Raw genomic sequence first — 22,421 nt, forward strand, 5'->3', positions numbered from 1 at the left:
TCTGCAATGCAGATCTTGCTGTGAGTTTAGTATCTTGAATCGCAGCAATGCGGAAGTTGTGCCGCTTCATGAAGTTGACTATCTCCGTGATCTTTCCAGTTAATCGATTACAGTTTAACTGCAGAATTCTGAAGTGCATAGGAGGAGACGTCGTCATTCTGGGAGTAAGTGACGGGTGACTACGCCTGGGTTGTGGAAGGCCAGAACGCGATTGCTGTTGAGGCCCTGGGACTAGACGTCCTTGGGTAGGCATTGGGGTACCCGGTGTATTTGGGTATGCGACCATGGCGCAATGAGACCCGTCGGGGGTTGCCGTCGCGGAGACCAGAACATCTCGTTGGAGCCTTGGAACCGCGTATGGATGTTTTCAGATATTAACCAAAAACTCAGTTATTTCATGTTTCTTTTAAATTACCTATTTACTAAATATGTACCTCTAAAGGCGGTAAAGTCCCAAACAAATAAACAGCCGTGGTTCACAAAAGAGGTTCTGCTGGCTATCAAAGGTCGTAGTAAGTCTTACAAAATTTGGAAGCAACATCCCACAAATGAAAACTGTCAATATTATCGTCTGGCCAGAAATCATGCTACACTCACAGTAAGAAATTCTAAAAGATTTTTTTTTCAAACAAAGCTTGACACTAATTTACCAACCAAGAACTTGTGGAAAAATCTCAAATCAATAGGGATTGCATGTAAAAATGATTCGAAATGCGATTTGGATCCTGACTCCATCAATGACTTCTTTTTACAGTCGAGTAGTTATATAAATAATCAAAATTTCAAACTTAATGAAAACCTGATGTACACACCAGATAATAACAAATTTCAATTTTTCGGAGTTACGGAGGATGATGTCATAAGAAGTATATTCTCAATAAAGTCCAATGCCGTTGGTGACGACGGTATAAGCCTTAGGTTTGTAAAACTTATTGCAATCAACATTGTTTCAACGTTAACACATATTATTAACTTTTCGATAACGACTTCAACTTTTCCCGATGCTTGGAAGATAGCAAAAGTTATTCCTATTGCTAAAAAGCCATCGGCTGTTTTGCCAATGGATTTTCGGCCGATAAGCATATTACCCGCTCTTTCTAAAATCTGGGAAAAGTTAGTGGTGGCCCAAATCACCGAATACCTCAATAAGAACAACCTTCTCTCAGAATGCCAGTCTGGTTATAGAGCGAGCCATAGTTGTGCGACGGCTTTACTGAAGGTAACTGAAGACATCCGCCCTGCCTACGATAGGGGTGATTTGACTGTGATGTCACTTTTAGATTTTTCGAAAGCCTTTGACACAGTAGATCATTCCATTCTCTTAATGAAATTACGACACTACTTTGGATTCTCTTCTAGCGCTTCAAGATTGCTCGAAAACTATCTTACAAATCGTTGGCAGAAGGTAGTAGTTAAAAGTGGTTGCTCTGAGACGAAGTGCCTGTGCTCGGGGGTGCCTCAGGGATCTATACTTGGACCAGTTTTGTTCAGTATGTTCATTAACGATATTACTCATTGTTGTAAAAGTGTTTCAATACATCTATATGCTGATGATGCACAAATATATCTTTCTCGCCCTATTGGCTTATCTGAAGATTTGGTTTGTAGGATGAACGAGGATCTCGGAAGCATCTCTTCGTGGTCGAGTGATAATAATTTAAATCTAAATGCGTTTAAAACAAAAGCTATTTGCATTTCCGCACTCTCCGCAACTAGTAGAGAATTTGCCATCGGTTATACTACAGGATATTACCATTAAGTATGAGTCGGTCGTTAATAGTTTAGGGTTCAAACTAAATTCCAATTTTAACTGTGTTGATCATATAAACTACGTTTTATCAAAAATTTATTTTGTGTTAAGGAAATTGTGGTACACAGCTGCTTTCATTCCTCCAAATGTAAAATTAATGTTAGTCAGATCACTAATAGTTCTTTTCATTTCGTTGGGAGGGTTAGTGTTTGGTGATATAGACTGCTGGTCTAGAAATAAGCTACAACTTGCATTGAACAATTGTGCAAGATATATCTACTTGAAGCGTAAATTTGACCACATATCAGAGTTTTCGTTTAAAATACTTGATTGCAGTCTTACTACCTTCCTAAACTATCGCAATCTAATTTTCCTGAATAAATTAATTTATAAAAAACAACCAGAATACCTATTCCGAAATTTATGTTTTGCTAGATCTGACAGAACCTGTAACCTCATCGTTCCACGCCATAAATATCTCTCATCATCAAGGACGTTCTTTGTCAGTACTATCAAAGTATGGAACTCATTACCTAATTTTATTAAAAATGAGCCCAATGCATCGCGCTTTAAATTGGCTTTGTCTGAATTTTTTGATATACGAAAAACACTATTCTAGCTATTTTCTCGAATCTACATTGTCTATTTCTGTTATTTCTTTTATATTAATATAAATATTGTTATACTCACATTATTATATTGTACACATATCCAAATATCGATGTACTTTAAGAGACAATAGTCTCACTTGTACAAATGTGTTAAATAAATTGAATTGAATTGAATCTCGGAAAGTGGCACCGTCCATGGCAGGAGCTGCATTGGGCGAATTTCGTAAACGCATATATTCTGTGCTGGCAAACGGTGCAAAGGGAGGTAGGGACTAAGAGTCTGTTTTCCTGACCTACACAATTGCTGCCGGAAAAGAGGGGGAAGAAGACGGGGGCAGGGGCTGATGCTCCGCATTGCTCCAGACTATACTAAGGAGATTGTAGGTATGAGTGGGAGCAGCCGTGTGAGTTGGTGGCGTCGTGGGGCGCGAGCAACAGCGGGTACTTGTTGTGGCTTGCTGAGCAGCGGGGGGGGGGGGGGGGGGGGGCGCTAAGACGCAGACTACGGGACGTCCTAGGACGTGAACAGCAAGGATCCACAAAAGATTTATAGAAGTTACGTGGGCGTCTGGTTTTGGGGTCTAGCCAGAACAACCTGTCCGATGCAACCATCCCTTACACGAGACACACTGACAAGAGTATGACCGTCCTAAAAAGATTATTTTCCGGCAGATGCAGCAAAACCATTTCTCAGGACCGGGGTCAGGAGACCGACCCGGATTGGGTTCGATACCTTCCCGGAGCAAGAGAATATGGAGCAGTCCCGCTGCAAGGAGCTGCTGGGAGGATGACAATTTGTGGGAGGGACGCAACAAATTAAATGGGGTTACACTGAAATGGCAGTCCTTGGTCGGGAAAAATTCCGAGTCGCTCCGGTACATAGAACCGACGGCCTTGGGAAGCGAATTATTTCCAAAGTATAGTTGTAATTGTGAAGTATTACTCCCAAAGTAATCTAATAAAAACCATTTTGCAATACTGTTTTTGGAGTTATTTATTCGACAGTTCAGCGATTCGAACGTTAACAGAAGGTGCATAATAATCGGCATCCCCCAAAATTCGTTACACACAATTCACTAACTTTTTTTTAACGATATTCGTTCCCGCTACATAACGAAACGATAAATACTCCTAAAACCATTAATCTAAGAACCATTTTTGTTGATATTCATTCATACTTGATCAGATATTGTCGCTTACTAATAGAAGAATATTTAAAATTTTTAACGGCTTTAGCTGTGGTCCAATTTTTCTCTTACTTTAACTAAAAATAATTATTAACCCGAGAGTGATTAAAAAATCGTTAAATAAAATCGCGAAAAATCGCATCGTTAAAAGTTAGTGAATTCAGTTACGGATATAATTAATTTGATTTTTATGCTGCTGCTTTAGTCAATCAATCTTACCTAACTGATGTCTCTTCTGGTGATTTATTGCCGAACCAATATTGACGTGATCGATATATTTCACCACAGCTAGGACAATCAATAACGCCACCTTTCCAAGCGTATTTGGCCAGCCCGGACCATGAGCTATCGTTTTTAGTTTGTGTGCTAAATGTGACGATGTTCTGTGGAAAAGTAAATAAAAATAAAAAAGCATTATCAGTGCAAAGGGTTTAAAGGGTTTGTGTGAAAAGCAAATAACTGATACGATTTATTGTTGGCAAGTCCTCATGGAACTTGGGGATGGGGAGGGAGGGATGACCTGAAGGTTTAATGTGGCCATATAAATCGTTCCCGAGATGGTCGGGCTAGCACCTTAATGGTGCTGTGTTACCGGAGCGTACCGGATCTGTATCTGGCAAAGGACCATCACATCGATAACAATCCCCAAAGCCTTCGGGGAGTAACCTTATCGCCACAAAAACTAAAACAACAACAACAACAACAGTGGCTCGCCCTAAAATCTTTCCGGAGGTTATGGCACCTTGCATTTTTTTATTTTAATTTTTTATATTTCCCCTTTATAATTTCCACTCACCTCTTTGCCATTTTTATAGCATGCCTTACACAGGTACTTTTTATTGTCATACTGATTCTGATAATTACATGGATGTTGATTCATATGCGTTTCGCCATCGCCCAAATGACCCATTGAACGTTGACAACGTTGATTACATGCTTCACAGCGTACTGGACAAGTCAATGATTGTTCGGGAAATGGATTTGTGGATTTCTCTTCAATATCACCAGAGAACTTTGTGTTTAGCACATTCATCGCCTTGAACACGACACTAAGTTGACGCGGCGAACGTACAGTGGTATTTTCGATTTCCAATTTAATGGCAGTCTTCAATTTACTGTAATCGGTAGGAATTGGCTTTGATGTTTGTATACCAATGTAACGTAATGAGCTAAAAGCGTTAATTTTATAATTGAGACGTTCGAAATGGTTTCGTAATTGATCTTCGACGCTCTCGGCAACGGCTGGAAAGAAAGCCGAAGAAAGAAAATATTAACATTTAATTACATGTTTAAAAGAAAACGATTATTGATAATTGCGAGAAAAGTTACCTCAATAGTTTTTCCCTAATTAATACCAGGCCTATGTTATCAATGTCAAAAGTTTTGAAAAACAAAAAATTACTACTACGGCGGCCACCGTGGTGTGATGGGTAGCGTGCTCCGCCTATCATACCGTATGCCCTGGGTTCAACTCCCAGGCAAAACAACATCAAAATTTTAGAAATAAGATTTTTCAATTAGAAGAAATTTTTTCTAAGCGGGGTCGCCCCTCGGCAGTGTTTGGCAAGCACTCCGGGTGTATTTCTGCCATGAAAAGCTCTCAGTGAAAACTCATCTGCTTTGCAGATGCCGTTCGGAGTCGGCATAAAACATGTAGGTCCCGTCCGGCCAATTTGTAGGGAAAATTAAGAGGAGCACGACGCAAATTGGAAGAGAAGCTCGGCCTTAGATCTCTTCGGAGGTTATCGCGCCTTACATTTATTTTTTTATTTTACTTCGAAAATTAATAGATATCAAGCGGACTCAATCAGTCTATGTGATATCCTCATGGACCGGCCAGTTCAACCTAACCTAACCTAAGGTGATATATACTTGCGAATACCATAATCCTTTTTTTGAATAAAGCCTCGAATGATTTCTGCGCCAAATTTATACCAAGATTTGTTTGTATTGGGAATGAGCTACATAACCGCACACAATTTTTTTCGATGAGCAAAACTTATGAAAGAGCAGAGAAAGCGGTATTTCGAAATTACAAATAAAGTATGAATAATAATTTGTGCTAACTTTAATGTTTATACTTATGGATTTAGTAAAGCTAGACAGCCCGAAGTCTATGCATTTTTATTTATAGATTAAATCGCACACCTAGATCAAAACAGCGATCAAATCGGAAAATTGCAATGTTCAGAAAATGCGAAAAACTGACTACCTCCTCCATTTCCGCCAATAAGTGTTATTTTTTACGCAGTCTTTTCGTTAATTAGTTCAGGTATTGAACTGTGAAACCCGGAGGTACTCATTGCTTCGGCATTGAAGACTTTCGAGTCCCTATTTATCTAAGTGTGTGATATAGAAGCCTTATAATACTGGAATCATACTTTCTTTAGTACTGAACTGATTAGTACGCTATAAGCTTTAAAGTTTTCTTTGTGAAAGTTAGGACTCGGCGGATCTTAAAAAAATAAAAAATAAAAAGCAAACAGCACAAATTTCCTTCCTTTCGTCATTTCGTATAACAACCGATGCCTTATACTTACATCCATTTAACGGCTTAGTGTGCTGCGTCTCATGAAAGATAATAACCGCGGGACCAAGTGTCTGTGACATGCCAGGCTCTGGTAGCGATTGTAAAGTTTGCGCAAAATGCGAACAAAATGCCTGCGAAGCTGATCCCAAAAATTCAAACATATCACTACGTAGACGCTCTGAACGTATGCGATAAATGACAATATCTGATATGGCGAGAATCTAGAGTGAAAAACGAAGAACCAACAATTAATAGAGTTGTTGTTCAAGCTCTCAGATATATTAAATACCTTTAATAACATGCGCATGCGTCGATTATTATTTTTCGATGTACCCAACAAACCCTCTGTATCCAAACATAGCACATCCATGTCACGCTGCAATGCCGCATATACGCCTACCGTACATGACCTTTGCTCTTGTGATGTCTGAAAGACTTCGGCGCCATCGAAAAATGTGTGATTCATGGTATGCGATTTGCCATCGCCAGTGTTGCCAAATATTGATATCACTTTGATTTTTGTATCATCGTTGCATTTGAGTTTTTTGCGAAAGGTTTCGGCTTTGGAGCAATGCAAACTTTCTTCGGCGTCCATGAGTAGAAAAGAATGATCTGTAGAGCAATCGTTTAGCTCATATTTGGCAATAGGCGTACAGACATCAATCGATTTGAAATCATTGCTGATTTGTAAGTTTATATCGTGCGTATCAGTCTGTAAGAAACAAGACATTTTTTTTAATAATAACAAGCTAATGGAAGGATATATACGGTGTAGATTTGCACATAAACTACATATTTCTTGATTGGCAACAAAAAGTCATGCTCAATAGTAAGTCTACTATATACCATTTTTCAAATTTTTTTAAGACTTGATTGAGTTATTTAAAGTTTATAACGTGCAGCAAATTCGCTTCCTTCGATTCTTATATTCAAAAATTGAAAATTTTCCGCAAATGCTCCGATCACGGATATGGATTTTGATGATGAAATGCTCGCAAGACGCCATAGTCTAATATCGTGCTGAAAGATTGCCAAATATTTCTTTCGAAAAATGTTTAAAAGTCTAAACACTGTTCTTCCTCCCTAAATTTATACATACGAAGGAACCTGATTATCTATATCTTAAGCTTATTTTTCTGCAATCATCAAGATCAGGGCTTCTTCTTACGCACATTAGATACCGCATAAAAGCCTCTGAAAGCTACTTCGTTGTTACGTCTTGGAAGTCCCTACCTACAAGTCTCAGACTCTTAAGTAATGCTCTGTACTTCAAAAAAGAGCTATCGTCTTTTTTATGACTTAAGCTGGACCTCAACTATTCGATTCAGCATTATCAATAACCAGGAGGAGTCTTCACAGGAAAAACAAAACCGTCAGAAAAGAAACAAAATATTAATGGTAAAATATTATACAAGATGTAATTTAAACTGCGGGCAGGTCATTCTCGCACTTAGATTTCACAGCACTGCTTCTTTCCTTCCTAACATGAACATAGCCCTGCATTGTGTATGTGGTGATTAAAACCACTTTTGATTTTATATATAAAGAAACTTTTATTCAATAACGAAGACGCCTCAAAGTATTTGTCAATATCTTTTTTAAATTTTTCACCATAATGAAAATTTTTGAAAATTGAAAAATCAATATTGAAAATTAAAATATTGATAAAACATTTTAAAATTACATATTTTGGGGCGTATTCGTTATTGAATAAAAGTTTCTTTATATATAAAATCAAAATTGGTTTTAGGGCCTCATTCTCTATTTCGAAACGAACGTTCGTTTCGTCTCAGAGACGTACAGACCTCAGTATATTTGCACTATGTAAAACGATGGTGGGTGGGGCCGTGTGTAGAAATCCACGAAAGTGGGGAAAGCTTCTGACCGCCATTCACCTGGGAATGGCCAGAGCGATTCTTTTTCATGTGGTTCAAGCAGCTCACTACTGCCGGTCGCTTGCGGCCAAGTATCCTCTGGGTAGCCACTAAACACCCGTTTAGCGGTGAGCTAATGTGAGAAGGCGACAACCTGGCTAGGCCACTCTGACATAATCGGTTTAAGGGCTAGCCGGGGGAGATCTCATCGGCAGCGTCTGTACACCTCTAGGTGCGGCTGCAAGCGGGCGTCTGTCTTGAAGCAAGCGGCTCGCTATATAAACGTGCCAAGTAATATTTTCACCCCCGCTGAGCGGGTTGTGCGCTGGGCTTGGGACCCGCCACGTAAAACCATACTCCAATGAAATATAACAACAAGCCTCGGATAAATACACTCTCTATTGATGACGACCATGGCAAACGTTTGAAGGACTATGAATTGAGGGCATGCACCTGGAACGTCCGCTCTCTGAATAGGATTGGTGCAGATGCCCGGCTGGTTGACGTGCTCGTCAAAGCAAAATCTGACATCACCGCCATCCAAGAAATGCGTTGGACGAAGCAAGGAAGAAAGAAGATCAAAAATTGGAGTGGCCATACGAATAAGCGCAGTTTCGGCGTCGGATTCGTGGTGGGAGAGAGACTTTCTCGCCAAGTGCTGGCGTTCACGCCTGTGGACGAGCGTCTCGCCGCTGCCCCGTCATGATATAAAAGTCGTGCTTGGCGCCTTTAACGCCAGGGTGGGCAAAGAAGGTGTTTTTGGCCCTACAGTCGGAAAGTTCAGCCTACACAATGAAACTTCTCCTAACGGACTGTGGCTGATTGACTTTATTATTATTATTATTTATTTATTATTACGGCTTTTTGAGCCTAAAACTTAGATTATTACAAATTTTAAATACATTTTAATAATAATAGGATTTCTAGCGTTTGGGGTGTCGGAATGCATGAAATTCCGATCAGGACGGGAACTGGTGGTCCCAACGGGCGAGTCTTGGAGTCATATCATTGGGAGGTTGGAAGGACGTGTTCTCAATCCTGCCCTACTCCAAGACGTATGACAGTTTTATTATTTATGCTGTCGGAATGCATTTGATTCCGGTCAACCCAAAAGCTAGCAGCTCCGCAGAATAAGCCCCTCTTATCGGACGGTTGGAAAGGACGTGTTTCCAATCCTCCCTGTACCAGCTTTTATGTAAACATAATTAATTATAATATATCATTGTTGTAGGAATATACGTGATTCACATGAACACTCCAACTGTTTGTCTGGGACGATATTATCAGGAATTCTTTCCTAATCTGATTACGAGCAATATATGTATTTGACCTGATGCATAAGGTTCCTCTGTGTCTATTTGGATTGCCGTGTACGCTCAAATTTCAGTAACATGAAGTACAGATACAAAATATTTTATCTTATTGGAAGGGTTTTGCAATATTCTAATAAACTTTTTTTGAAGGTGTTTAAGTTTTCACAATTTTTAACATGATTAGGTAGTTCATTAAAACATTTCAGGCCTTTGTAAAATATATTTTGCTTGTCCATTTCTGTTTTGAGAAGAGGTAATCTAAAATTATTATTTTCCCTGATTATGTAATAATGGGTTCCATTCACATAAACAAGTTTTTCACTTAGGTAGGCTGGTAATTTACCATGCTTGATATAAAATACAAATTTCATACTATGGTAAAATATCAACTGTTTCACGCTCAGCCAGTTTAGTGCATCAAGCATACTCTTTATGGAAGTGTCGTACCTCACTTTCAATATAAATCTCATAGCTTTGTTTTGCATAATTTGTAACCTGTCTACTTGTGTTTCATTGGTAATAAAGAATATTGTAGGGCAATATAAGAAGTGCGGTTCTATGATGGATCTATAAACTTTCAACTTATATTTCTTACTAATAAGTTTACACGATCTCTTCCAAAATCCAATTTTTTTGCCCATTTTGGCAACAATATAATCAATATGATCTGTAAACCTCAGTTTATTGTCAATCAGGATCCCTAAGTACTTAAATATTTTGACATCAATCCTCGTATTCATTATTTTTAGATCAAAATTAAGTGATTCTCTATTGGTCGTCCTAGATAAAACCATGAACTTAGTTTTGTTAACGTTAAGCTTGAGTTTATTAGTGCAAAGCCATCTATACAATGAGTCCAAATCTTCTTGCATTTTGCTCCTTGCTATTGAAATGTCCGTTTCATTTACTTCAAGTAGCGCATCATCTGCAAACAACCTGACTTTACTATATTTCAGTGCTGATGATGTCGTTTATGTAAATGTTGAACAGGATTGGTGCTAATACCGACCCTTGTGGTAAACCTATGTCCACTTGTGCCTCGGATGAGATTACTGACTCGATGGTTGTTCTTTGTTTCCGGTCTGATAAGAAGCTTCTAAACCACTGCAATTCATTTTCCCTAATACCAACTTTTTGTAGTTTATCGCGCATTATATTCCTATCATTGTTTCGAACGCTCTTTTCAGGTCAATGAAAACTGCTACTATATGTTTTTTTAGGCTCAGCTCTTCCTTCCAGCTGGATATGACGTAATTTAACGCCGTCTCGCAAGAGTGCCTTTCTCGGAAACCGGATTGTTCCTTTATAAGGATTTTATTATTTTCTAAGTAATTAAGCAGTTGATTTTTTATTACAATTTCCAGAATTTTTTCTATGTTTGGCAATGTATTTATCGGCCTTAGTTCTTCTGCCATTATTGAATCTTTTACTTTCCTAATTGGTACTATTGTCGAAATTTTCCACATGTCTGGCACTATTCCAGTAGTAATGGATTTGTTTATAGCGGTTGCATAGAAGAAACCCATGTACGATACCGAATGTTTAATTACGCCTTCTGAAAGTAAATTTTCTCCCCAGTTTTATTTTTGAACCTTTTTGCTATACGTATAACATCCTTTAAACATAACCTAGTTGTAAATTGGAAGTCGTTCTGACTCTGAACAACTTCAATTTCCCTGTGTATATCAACAATGCTATCTATAAAGAAGGAGTTCAATGCTTCAGCAATATCGCGGGGTGTATCATATGCCACACCTTTTACGATCACCGTCAAGATCTTTTCTTTTGGCCCCGTTAAGTTTACAGCATGCTTAAGATACTTCCACATTAGCCTGCTATCTGAACAATTGATATCAATATTATTCTCCATGTATTTAATCTTTTTAAATTTGATTAGTTTTTTGTAGTACTTCGCGACCATGTTATATTCGGTATAGTCACCCGTTGCTCTAGCTTGTGAGTGCAACCGGTATTTTAGTTTATTCAATTCTGTCAATTCTTGGTCATACCATTTATTTCTTAACTTTACCGTACTGTTTTTTTCAAACGTTAGTACTCCCATACAATCTAGTAAACAAGTATTTATATAGTTGACCATGTCGTTGACATTCATGCTTCTTATTAAACTGAGATCGCAATTCCTTAGTAGATTCGTCAAGTTATCGGCCGAATAATTCTCCCAGGATGTTGATGAAATGACACGACTCTTCGTAACGGGTTTGAATTACTTACTTTTATAGCAAATGAAATAGTTTCGTGATCGGATATTCTGTGGTCTTCAAGATTTACACAAGACAGTATATCAGCGTTTGCATATAATAAATCTATTTTTGTTTGAGAAGTTTCCGCGACTCTTGTATTGAAATTTATTTTTTGTTTCATTGCGCTACGTGCACAAATTTCATTCAGTTTGTAGCTACTCGAAGAGTTAATATTTAAGTTTATATTGAAATCTCCAACTAGAAGGGAATTCGTACCTGATTCTAATACTTCTGATAAAATACTCTCTACGTGATTTAAAAAATAACTGTCACTAGAACTTGGGGAATGGTACAACACACCTATTTGCCACTTAATGTCCACTTGCTTTAATTTTACTATAGCACACCATACATTTCTATCAATTGATCGATTAAACTTGACTTTGTACTTGATTTCCTTTTTCAGTAATAAAACGACCCCTCCCGTATGTCTACTATGAAAGTCGCAGCGAATTAATGTATACGGTGCAATATTAATTTCAGAATCAAGAATATCTGAAGTTATACGTGTTTCTGAGCATAAAACAATGTCCGGATCCACTTCTTTTATCATTTTTTCGAGCTCTGCTTTATTTGCTAACAAACTACAAATATTCAAGTAGACACATTTCAAATCAAAAACATTTATTACTGGGCCTGTACGTCTTGGTTGCTAAAAACCAATCCGTTGTTTTTCCAGTTTAAGCTTCCTTCCTTTGCCGGTGCTCGAAACATGGTCATATCCAGCACGAGGTTCATGCATAAAAAGATACATCAAGCTACATGGCTGTCTCTTGATCGAAATACTCGCAATCAGATCGATCACGTTGTGATAGACCGACGGCATGCCTCCAGTGTTTTAGATGTGCGCACGATCCGAGGACCTAACATCGACTCGGATCATTATCTCGTTGCAGCCAAAATACGCACCCGCCTCAACGCGGTTAAAACCAAGGAACAAAAAACACAAGGAAAGCTAGACCTCGAAAAGCTTCAATTACAACAGACTGCCAATGATTTCGCAACTCGACTCTCACACCTGCTCTCTGAGAGCACAACTCATCCTGAAGGAATACAGGAGCAGTGGGAGCATATCTCCAAAGCACTTCGTACTGCCGCCGAGGAAAAAATTGGTTACCGGCGGCCACGAAAAAACAACTGATATGATCTAAATGGAGGCAGCAATTCACCGCGCAGAGATGAAGAACCCGATCCCGCAATCGATGATGATGGAATATATGTCCCCCCGCCCGATTATGACGAAGTTAGAATAGCAATAACCAGATTGAAAACCAACAAGGCCGTGGGCGCTGATGGATTGCCTGCGGAGCTATTCAAGTTCGGCGGCGAGGAGTTGGTAAGGCGCATGCAGCAGCTTCTTAGCAAAATATGGGCGGACGAAAGCATGCCCGACGGTTGGAATCTAAGTGTTCTTTGCCCAGTCCACAAGAAGGGGGATACTGCAAAATGCACCAATTATCGTGGAATCAGCCTTCTTAATATCGCATATAATGTCCTTTCAAGTGTATTGTGCGAAAGATTGAAGCCCACCGTGAACCGGCTGATTGGACCTTATCAGTGCGGCTTCAGACCTGGTAAATCTACCATCGACCAGATTTTCACAATGCGCCAAATCTTGGAAAAAACCCGTGAAAAGAGAACCGACACACATCACCTCTTCGTCGACTTTAAAGCCGCCTTCGACAGCACGAAAAGGAGCTGCCTATATGCCGCTATGTCTGAATTTGGTTTCCCCGCAAAACTTATACGGCTGTGCAAAATGACGTTGAGCAACACCATCAGCTCAGTCAGAATTGGGAGGACCTCTCCGAGCCGTTCGAAACTAAACGAGGTTTCAGACAGGGTAACCCCCTATCGTGCGATTTCTTTAATTTGATGCTGGAGAAAATTATACTAGCTGCAGAACTTAACCGCACTGGAGCAATATACTATAAAAGCGTCGCTTCCCAAGGCAGTCGGTTCTATGTACCGGAGCGACTCGGGATTTTTCCCGACCAAGGACTGTCATTTCAGTGTGACCCCATTTAATTTGTTTCGTCCCTCCCACAAATTGTCATCCTCCCAGCAGCTCCTTGCAGCAGGACTGCTACATATTCTCTTACTCCGGGAAGGTATCGAACCCAATCCGGGTCCGTCTCCTGACCCCGGTCCTGTGAAATGGTTTTGCTGCATTTGCCAGAAAAGAATCTTTTTAGGACGGTCATACTCTGTTCAGGGTGTCTCGTGCAAGGGATGGTTGCATCGGACAGGTTGTTCTGGGCTTGATCCCAAAACCCGACGTCCACGTAACTTTTATAAATCTTTTGTGGCTCCTTGCTGCTCACGCCCAAGGGCGTCCCGTAGTCTACGCCTAAGCGCCCCTCCACTACCTTCCAGCAGCCTCGCTGCTCAGCAAGCCACAACAAGTACCCGCTGCTGCTCGCGCCCCACGGCGCCAACAACTCAAGCAGCTGATACCACTCATAACTACTACCTTCGTAGTAGAGCTGGTAGCAATGCTGAGCATCAGCCCCTGCCCCCGTCTTCTTCTCCCCCCCTCTTTTCTGGCAGCAATCGTGCAGGTCAGGGAAACAGACTCTTAGTCCCTATCTCCGTTTGCACCGTCTGTCAGCACAGAATATATAGGTTTGCGACATCCGCTCAATGCAGCTCCTGCCTTGGGTGGTGCCACTTTCCTAGATGTTCTGGTCTCCGCGACGGCAACCCCTTGACGGGTTTCATCGCGCCATGTTGCCAGGTCGCAAACCCAAATCATCCGGATACCCCAATGCTTGCCCAAGGGCGCCCAGTCCCAAGGCCACAACAGCAGTTGCGTCCTGGCCTTCCACAACCTAGGCGTAGTCACCCGTCACTTACTCCTAGAGTGGCGGCGTCACCCCTCATGCACTTCAGAATTCTGCAGTTAAACTGTAATGGACTAACTGGGAAGATTACGGAGATAGTCGATTTCATGAAGCGGCACAACATCCGCATTGCTGCGATTCAAGAGACTAAACTCACAGCAAGAACTGCATTGCAGACCTGCTCTGGGTATAATGTCCACACGTTTATTATACACCACTCTGTGCAATATCATATATTTGATCCTGGCATCGACCGCAGGGACAATGTCTTAGAACGTCAAGGCCTATCTGTCCGGTCAGGCGATGCAAATCTAGAAATCATCAACATCTACATCCCTCCTGTCACCTGTTGCCCCAGTGGATACCACCCTAAAATCGAGGCCTTACTCACTGGCAACAATCGCATTATCTTAGGCGATTTCAATGCCCATCACGACCTATGGCATTCAAACTTGCGGGCGGACAGTAGGGGTGAGATGTTGGCGGATCAAATAGAAGAAACGACGTTCTGCACAATAAACGGAGATGCCCCCACACGTATGGTAGGAAGCTGTCATAGCTCGCCAGATATCTCAATCGTGAGCGCAGAACTCGTAAACTGCGTCAACTGGCAGCCGATGATAACATTGGCATCCGACCACCTGCCCATACTTATTTCGTTCGAGCGTACCGCCGACTTCATCGTCACCGAAAAACGCACTTTCATAAACTTCAAAAAAGGAAAGTGGGAAGAATATAAATCTGCAACAGACAGCAGCTTTGCTGCCCTCCCTATCCCGACTGATGCCCGCCAAGGGGAGTGTGCCTTCCGTAAGGTCATTGAATCCGCCTCGGCACATTTCATTCCCGCCGGGAGAATTCCCGAAATCCGGCCCCACTTCCCGGCGGAGGCCACGAGCTTAGCGAGGGAACGCGACCTTATAAGACAGCTTGATCCAGGCGACCCCCTAATAAGGGATATAAACCAACGCATCAGATTGCTTGTGGACGAACACAAGCGGGCGAAATGGGAAGAGCACCTAAGAGGTTGTAACCTCTCTACCCGTGTAGGTAAACTTTGGTCCACCGTAAAGTCCCTATCGAATCCGACTAAGCACAAAGACAAAGTTTCCATCGCCTTTGGCGATAAGGTGCTGTCGGATGCGGAAAAATGCGCGAGCGCTTTCTGCCGACAATATATAATGCATCCTACGGTCGACAAAGATAGACGGAGAGCCAATAGACACGCACATAAACACAAATTCAGCGCGTCACCAATCACCATCACCGCTAGAGAGGTTGAGGACGCCATTGGTCGCGTTAAACCATCCAAGGCAGTGGGCCCAGACGGCATAGCCATTCCGATGCTTAAAAACCTAGGGAAAGAGGGTTTCAAATATTTAGCGCATGTCTTCAACCTTTCTCTCTCCACCTTTGCCATACCCGGGAAATGGAAAATGGCCAAGGTGGTCCCGCTACTAAAGCCTGTGAAACCAGCTAACGTAGGTGAGTCATATCGTCCGATATCTCTCCTATCGCCAGTGGCAAAGACGCTTGAAGCCATTTTGCTCCCTTATTTCCAAGCACATTTGCAGCTAGCCCCTCATCAGCATGGCTTCAGAAAACTCTATAGCACTACCTCCGCGCTAAATGTCATTAGCACCCAGATAAATTGCGGTTTGAATCAATACCCCCACCATAGAACAGTACTCGTAGCGCTAGACCTATCAAAAGCCTTTGATACTTTGTTTAATTTCTACATATCTAAGCTACCTTCACCACCGGAAGGAGTCACAATCGTTTCCTACGCCGATGACTGCACAATAATGGCCACAGGCCCAGGCCCAGAGATCGATGAGCTATGCAATAAAATAAACGGCTATCTCCCTGATCTCTCCAGTTTTTTCGCCTGGCGAAACCTGGCATTGTCACCGACTAAATCTTCCGCGACCTTATTTACAACATGGACGCCCCAAATGTCGACCATATTGAACATCCACGTCGATGGCACTACGCTACCGACTGTCCTACACCCCAAAAACTTGGGTGTGACGTTTGATCAGGATCTACATTTTGGTGCGCACGCAACCGCAATTGTTCCGAGAATTCAGAGCCGTAATAAAATCCTCAAATCTCTTGCTGGCAGTACCTGGGGAAAAGATAAAGAAACGCTCATGACCACATACAAAGCAATTAGCCAGCCGATTACGTGCTACGCGTCACCCATATGGTCGCCAAGCCTAAAAACTACCCACTGGAAGAAACTACAGGCCTGCCAAAATACTGCTCTCAGAATCGCCACGGGCTGTCTTCTTATGTCCCCAGAACACCATCTGCATAATGAGGCGAGAATACTCCCCATCAGGGAGAGAAATGAGATGCTGACCAAACAGTTTCTGTTGAATACCCATAAACCTGGGCATCCCAACAGACATCTGATTGACGAACCAGCACCGCCTAGGGGCCTAAGGAGTCATCTCCGTAAGCATTTTGAGGAAATACGGCACCTGAGAACCCAGCCGTATGAAGCGAAAAAACACAAGCAGGTCCTTGGTGAACTCCATAGACAGGCGTCGGACCTTTATGTCGGGAATTGCCCGGTGAATCCAGTACTTGAAGAAAAATATCCAGAACTCGCGGAAGAGGAACGCATACTCCCCAGGGAAACGCGTGTCACTCTTGCTCAACTTCGTTCTGGATACTGTAACAGGTTAAACTCTTACCTATCCAGAATCAACCCTGACATACAAAATGTATGCCCCGCTTGCAATGTGTCCCTACATGACACCAACCATCTCTTCAATTGTAATGTGGAACCAACGCCTCTAACACCCCTTTCCTTATGGTCCACCCCTGTTGAAACGGCAAGTTTCCTTGGACTCCCGTTAGAGGATATTGATGACAATTTGTGATCGGTCGCGGCTATTAGGTGGGGCGAGCATTGCTACAACAACAACAACAACTATAAAAGCGTGCAATTACTGGCATATGCTGATGACATTGATATCATCGGCCTAAACACCCGCGCTGTTAGTTCTGCTTACTCCAAACTGGAAGAAGAAGCGGTAAAGATGGGTTTGATGGTGAATGAGGACAAAACGAAGTACCTGCTGTCATCGATCAAAGATTCAGGCATATGCGCCTTGGAAACCACGCTACTGTTGGCAGCCATAATTTCGAAATATTAAAAGACTTTATTTGGGTTCCAGCATCAACACTAGCAACAACATCAGCACTGAAATCCAGCGAAGAATCAATCTTGCCCATAAATTCTACTTTGGACTAGGTAGGCAATTGAAAAGTAAAGTCCTATCTCGGCGAACGAAAATCATACTCTACAAGTCACTTATCGTACCCGTCCTGCTATATGGGGCAGAAGCATGGACCATGACAACAGCAGATGAAGCGGCTTTGGGAGTGTTCGAGAGAAAAGTTCTTCGAAAGATTTATGGAACTCTACGCATTGGCGATGGCGAGTACCGAAGAAGTACCCCAGCGGGTTAGGGGATCAGAATATACCCGCGGTAGGTATGCCTGTCGTAAGAGGCGACTAAAATACCAGATTCAAGGGGCTGTGTAGCGCAACCTTTCAGGTTGCCAGCGCAATATATAGCTTCTCCAAACCCAATTGTCAACCTCACCTGTCCGCGGCGAATCCTGTTTCACTAACAGACGAGGCTCTGGCGACCCCAAGCTCCTCATGGAACTTGGGGGTAGGGAGGGAGGGAATGGCCTGAAGGTTTAACGCGGCCACATAAATCGTTCCCGAGATGGTCGGGCTAGCACCTTAAGGGTGCTATGGTACCGGAGCGTACCGGATTTGTATCCGGCAAAGGACCATCACACCGATAATACTCCCCAAAGCCTTCGGGGAGCAACCTTATCGCTACAACAACAACAACAGTACCGAAGAAGATTTAATGATGACCTGACGAGCTATATGCAGACATCAACATAGTCCAGCGAATTAAAACGCAGCGGCTGCGCTGGCTAGGCCATGTTATGCGAATGAAAGATGATGCTCCGGCCAAGAAAGTGTTCCTATCGGAACCCGCCTATGGAAGCAGAGGTAGAGGGCGGCCCCCACTCCGTTGAAAGGACCAGGTGGAAAACGATTTAAACTCCCTTGGTGTGACCAATTGGCGCCGGTTGGCGGAGCGAAGGACGGCCATAGCCGTTTAGACGGTTAAGCGCCAATTAAGTAACGATGGTTACATATCATTTGACAATTGCTTTCGCTTTCCTGTTTCGACATATGGTAAGAAACGTAAAGACAAACGAAAATGATAAGGAATATCATTGCTAAACGAAATAATTTGGAGGCGAATCGTTCGTCTGAGCTATCGTTCGCAATTCAGAATGAAGCCCTTACTGCGAAAAAGCGTCTCGAATTTGAGGTGATTGGAATTCGATCGACAAACATACGGCGTTGAAAACACTTTTAAAATTTTCACCACCTTCGAATGGTACACCGAATATGACGGCATCAGATGAGATGTATTGCGTGGACTTCAAAGCTGCAAAGCTATCTTCTTGCTTCCAATATTGAAATGCAAGCCGACGACTCCTCAACCTTAAGGCAGTTAATCTTCCAATCGCTTTGTGAGCTTTTCTTCTAGTTGAATTAGCCTATGCCCAGTACTCTAAACTAAGGGCGTCAGATAGTCAGTAAGTTGTTGCAACCTCTCTTCCACTTGTTTCAACTTGTTGAAAATGACAGAGAGAGTAACATCGCCATCGAATTTGTGGATTTCGTTGAAGGAAAACCCTTACTATGGCGACGTTTGAAGACGAAACAGGGGCATTGGCGTTGGTAAAGAATTGTACCTTGTATCTGATTAGCCAAAAGATCAGAAAATGAATCGGCGAATTATTTATGTTAACCTTTGAATGGTTATGAAATTCACGTTGGAGTTGCCGTGCAACCGGATGCTGTTATTCATAAAATGGAAAAGATTTGAGACATAGACATGTTACCAAGGTAAATGGAGACCCGATTACAAGCTATTTGGTACCAACGTTCGTGCACTGAAAGGTTTGGCGGGGAACATGCAACCTTCGTTGGGCCGGTGATCTACATTATTAGACGCGTTGTGTGTTTGACGCCGTGAGGTTAAGCTATACGATGGCATTATGGTTTATAAGTGAAAAAGCATACAAATTAATTTCTACCCACCTCTTCTTTCTCAGCGTCCAATGGCGCAGAAAACCACATTTTCGAACAAACTAGAACACTTTTATTTCTAAAATGTACACAATTAATTATACTATGTATGTATATTGCCGTTCGAACTATGTCGTATTTCAATGCCTCAAGTATGCACTAGCAAATCACATTCGCATACTTAAATAGCCTTATTTGGCATGTGCGCGCTTATCAATGCTTATAAATTGCATTTTATGCATTTCATCATACAAATCTTATCTTATATCGCAGAAGAAAAGATTTACACGAATTAAAAAATAAATAAAAAAAAACTTGAAATACGAATATTTTATTGCTTAATAACAGACGACCACTTGAGCGCCTTATTTCTTTGCTTGACGTAAAGCTGTTGTCGATTTGTGGTTGGCTGCTCGAATAGGAAGCTCAGCTTGCAAAATGGAAATACAAAATCACACATTAAAATCAACAGCTGAACTGCGAAAATAATCAAACAAATAAATAATCATAACAAAAGATGAAAGCACAATGAGGTTGGAGAGTGATAACGAAGAGAAATGATAAACACAGAAGGCAAAAAAAAAAAACAGGACTGCGTCAGACTTTAAGCTGAAACTGGAGAGGGACGAGGCGACCTCAAAGTGCTAATTTGGTCGAAAAAAAAACAAATATAACATCAAGAAAACAATTAATTTTCAAGCTGAAGCTGGGTTAGGCAGAGTAGCGAAGCATTTTGGATCGGTAAAAGTGGTCTGTTTTGTGTTCCAGTGAGGTGAAGCAAAAATACTCTGAAAAGGATACCTCCATATAGATATCTCTATTGTGCACTGGAGTGCAGCCATAGGTATATGAATTTAGTTCCTAGCCTGGAAATAATCTTATCTTACTTATCCAGAATCAACCACGACAGACGCAATGTATGTCCTGCATGCAATGTGTTGCAGATACCAACAACCATCTTATCAATTACAATGTGGAACTAACGCCTCTAGCACCCATGTTTCTTTGGTCCAACCATATTGAAACTGCTAGCTTCCTTAGACTTCCGTTAAAGGATATTGATTACAATTTGAGTGATAGCACCTAATGGCTGGGACGAAGCACTGCTTCAAGAGGAACGACAGAAACAAAAAGCGGCCGAAAGTTGCAAGTGGAACGAGCTTGCACTTCTGTTAATACGAAAACGGGGACTTGGTCATTGATATACAAAGGGAAGGAATTTTTACATGTCCTAACAAGAGACTTGGTTTATTTCATTATGAACATTAACATGTACATTAGGGTGGGGCAGATTGTATTGGGGAAGAAAACTTCAGGTTCACATCCAGTTTCTTAATCTATGGGTCATACTGAGTAATATTGTTCATAGGACCATAGGTCTGTTATGAAATTCGAGCCTCCCTAAGTTTGTTAGAAAATGTTTAAGTGACTTAAACTATGAACATTTTTCGTTCGTTTGTTTCATTAGCCATTGAGTGTGCTTGTAATTCTCAACTAGTTAGTGAAATATTCTAAAGACATGGATTATATTTTGTATCCCAAATGGGGGGTTTTCAAAGCAAAACAAGGTGGCTCAACCCGCTGCCAATACCTTGGAGCCCCCAGTGCTCGCCCCAATGAATGAATACAAGGTGTAACAGGTGCATAGCGACCTCGCTCTCTAAAAATAATAACATAACATACAGTCCACAAAAATAACAAATAATATAATAACAAAAAAAATATTCGCCCGTCGACTCACCAAAGCTTAGACAGAAAATATTTTTTTTTTTAGAAATTTTTATTATTTTTGTTAGAAAATATTTTGAGCTATTTAAAAATTGAATTTGAAATATGGAAAAGTAATATATTCGTCGATTTTTGCAACAGATTCGTCCATTTTCCCCAAAAAGAAGCGATAAAATGCTAAAAATAGTAGGAAAGCGCCTTATAGCGACGAATATTTTACTTTTCCATATTGCAAACTAAATTTTTAAATAGCCCAAAATATTTTCTAACAAAAATAATAATAAAATTTTCTAAAAAAAAATATTTTCTAACAAAATTAGGTAGGCTCGAAATTCATTTCAGACCTATAGTCCCATGGGCAATATTACTCAGTATGACCAATAGATTCAGAAACTGGATGTGCCTTTTCAACAATAAATTTGATCCACCCTGTTGTTGTTGTTATTGAGCGATACGGTTGCTCCCGAAGGCTTTGGGGAGTATTACCGATGTGATGGTCCTTTGTTGGATACAGTTTCGGTACGCTCCGGTAACACATCACCACTAAGGTGCTAGCCCGACCATCTCGGGAACGATTTATATGGCCACATTAAACCTTCAGGCAATCCCTCCCTCCCCAACATCAAGTTCCATGAGAAGCTTGGGGTCGCCAGAGCCTCGTCTATTAGTGAAACAGGATTCGCCGCGGATAGGTGAGGTTGACAATTGGGTTTGGAGAAGCTATATATTGCGCTGGCAACCTGGGTTGCGTTACACAGCCCCTTGAATCTGGTATTTTAGTCGCCTCTTACGTTAGGCATATCCCCCGCGGGTATATTCTGACCCCCTAACCCGCTGGCGTTCTGACCCACCCTAATGTACATGTACATATTTAAAGTTCATTTATGATAGTCTCCATAAATTGAAGGTTATCAGTTTTCAAGAATTAAATTGAACAACGGCTTCATAAATAAATACGTAGGTCAAACAACGGTATCAGCACAAAGAGTGAAGCTGGTATTTACAACAAATTAAATACTTAGTGGAAGAAATCGTTTTAAGTACTCGACTTGCGAAAACTAAAATCAAAACGAATGAAGACGATAGACACACCTCCATTCGTCTGAATGAATCTGCAGCAGCGTGCTAGTGCATATATAAAAATATAAAAACACAAGCAGTTGCGTAGCCAAATTTTGGAA

At 41.3% G+C, this 22,421-nt stretch overlaps 1 protein-coding gene across 3 annotated transcripts in view; it reads right to left on the reverse strand.

Annotated features, from left to right (window-relative positions):
• The window catches only part of LOC137249603 (zinc finger FYVE domain-containing protein 1-like), a 58,577-nt gene that overhangs the window by 32,950 nt on the left and 3,206 nt on the right, over nt 1-22,421 (reverse strand). For 2 of the 3 annotated variants that reach the window (XM_067781248.1, XM_067781246.1), the window contains exons 2-5: nt 6,368-6,790; nt 6,089-6,299; nt 4,345-4,790; nt 3,768-3,931 (exon numbers count right to left, since the gene is read on the reverse strand). In XM_067781248.1, coding sequence (XP_067637349.1) covers nt 3,768-3,931; nt 4,345-4,790; nt 6,089-6,299; nt 6,368-6,790 — 1,244 coding nt within the window. Of the gene's footprint in view, nt 1-3,767; nt 3,932-4,344; nt 4,791-6,088; nt 6,300-6,367; nt 6,791-19,524; nt 19,966-22,421 lie in introns of those variants that run through there. The other variant, XM_067781247.1, reaches the window with a different exon arrangement.

The sequence above is a fragment of the Eurosta solidaginis genome, chromosome 4 (assembly GCF_040869045.1).
Source record: "Eurosta solidaginis isolate ZX-2024a chromosome 4, ASM4086904v1, whole genome shotgun sequence".
Classification (NCBI taxonomy): domain Eukaryota; kingdom Metazoa; phylum Arthropoda; class Insecta; order Diptera; family Tephritidae; genus Eurosta; species Eurosta solidaginis.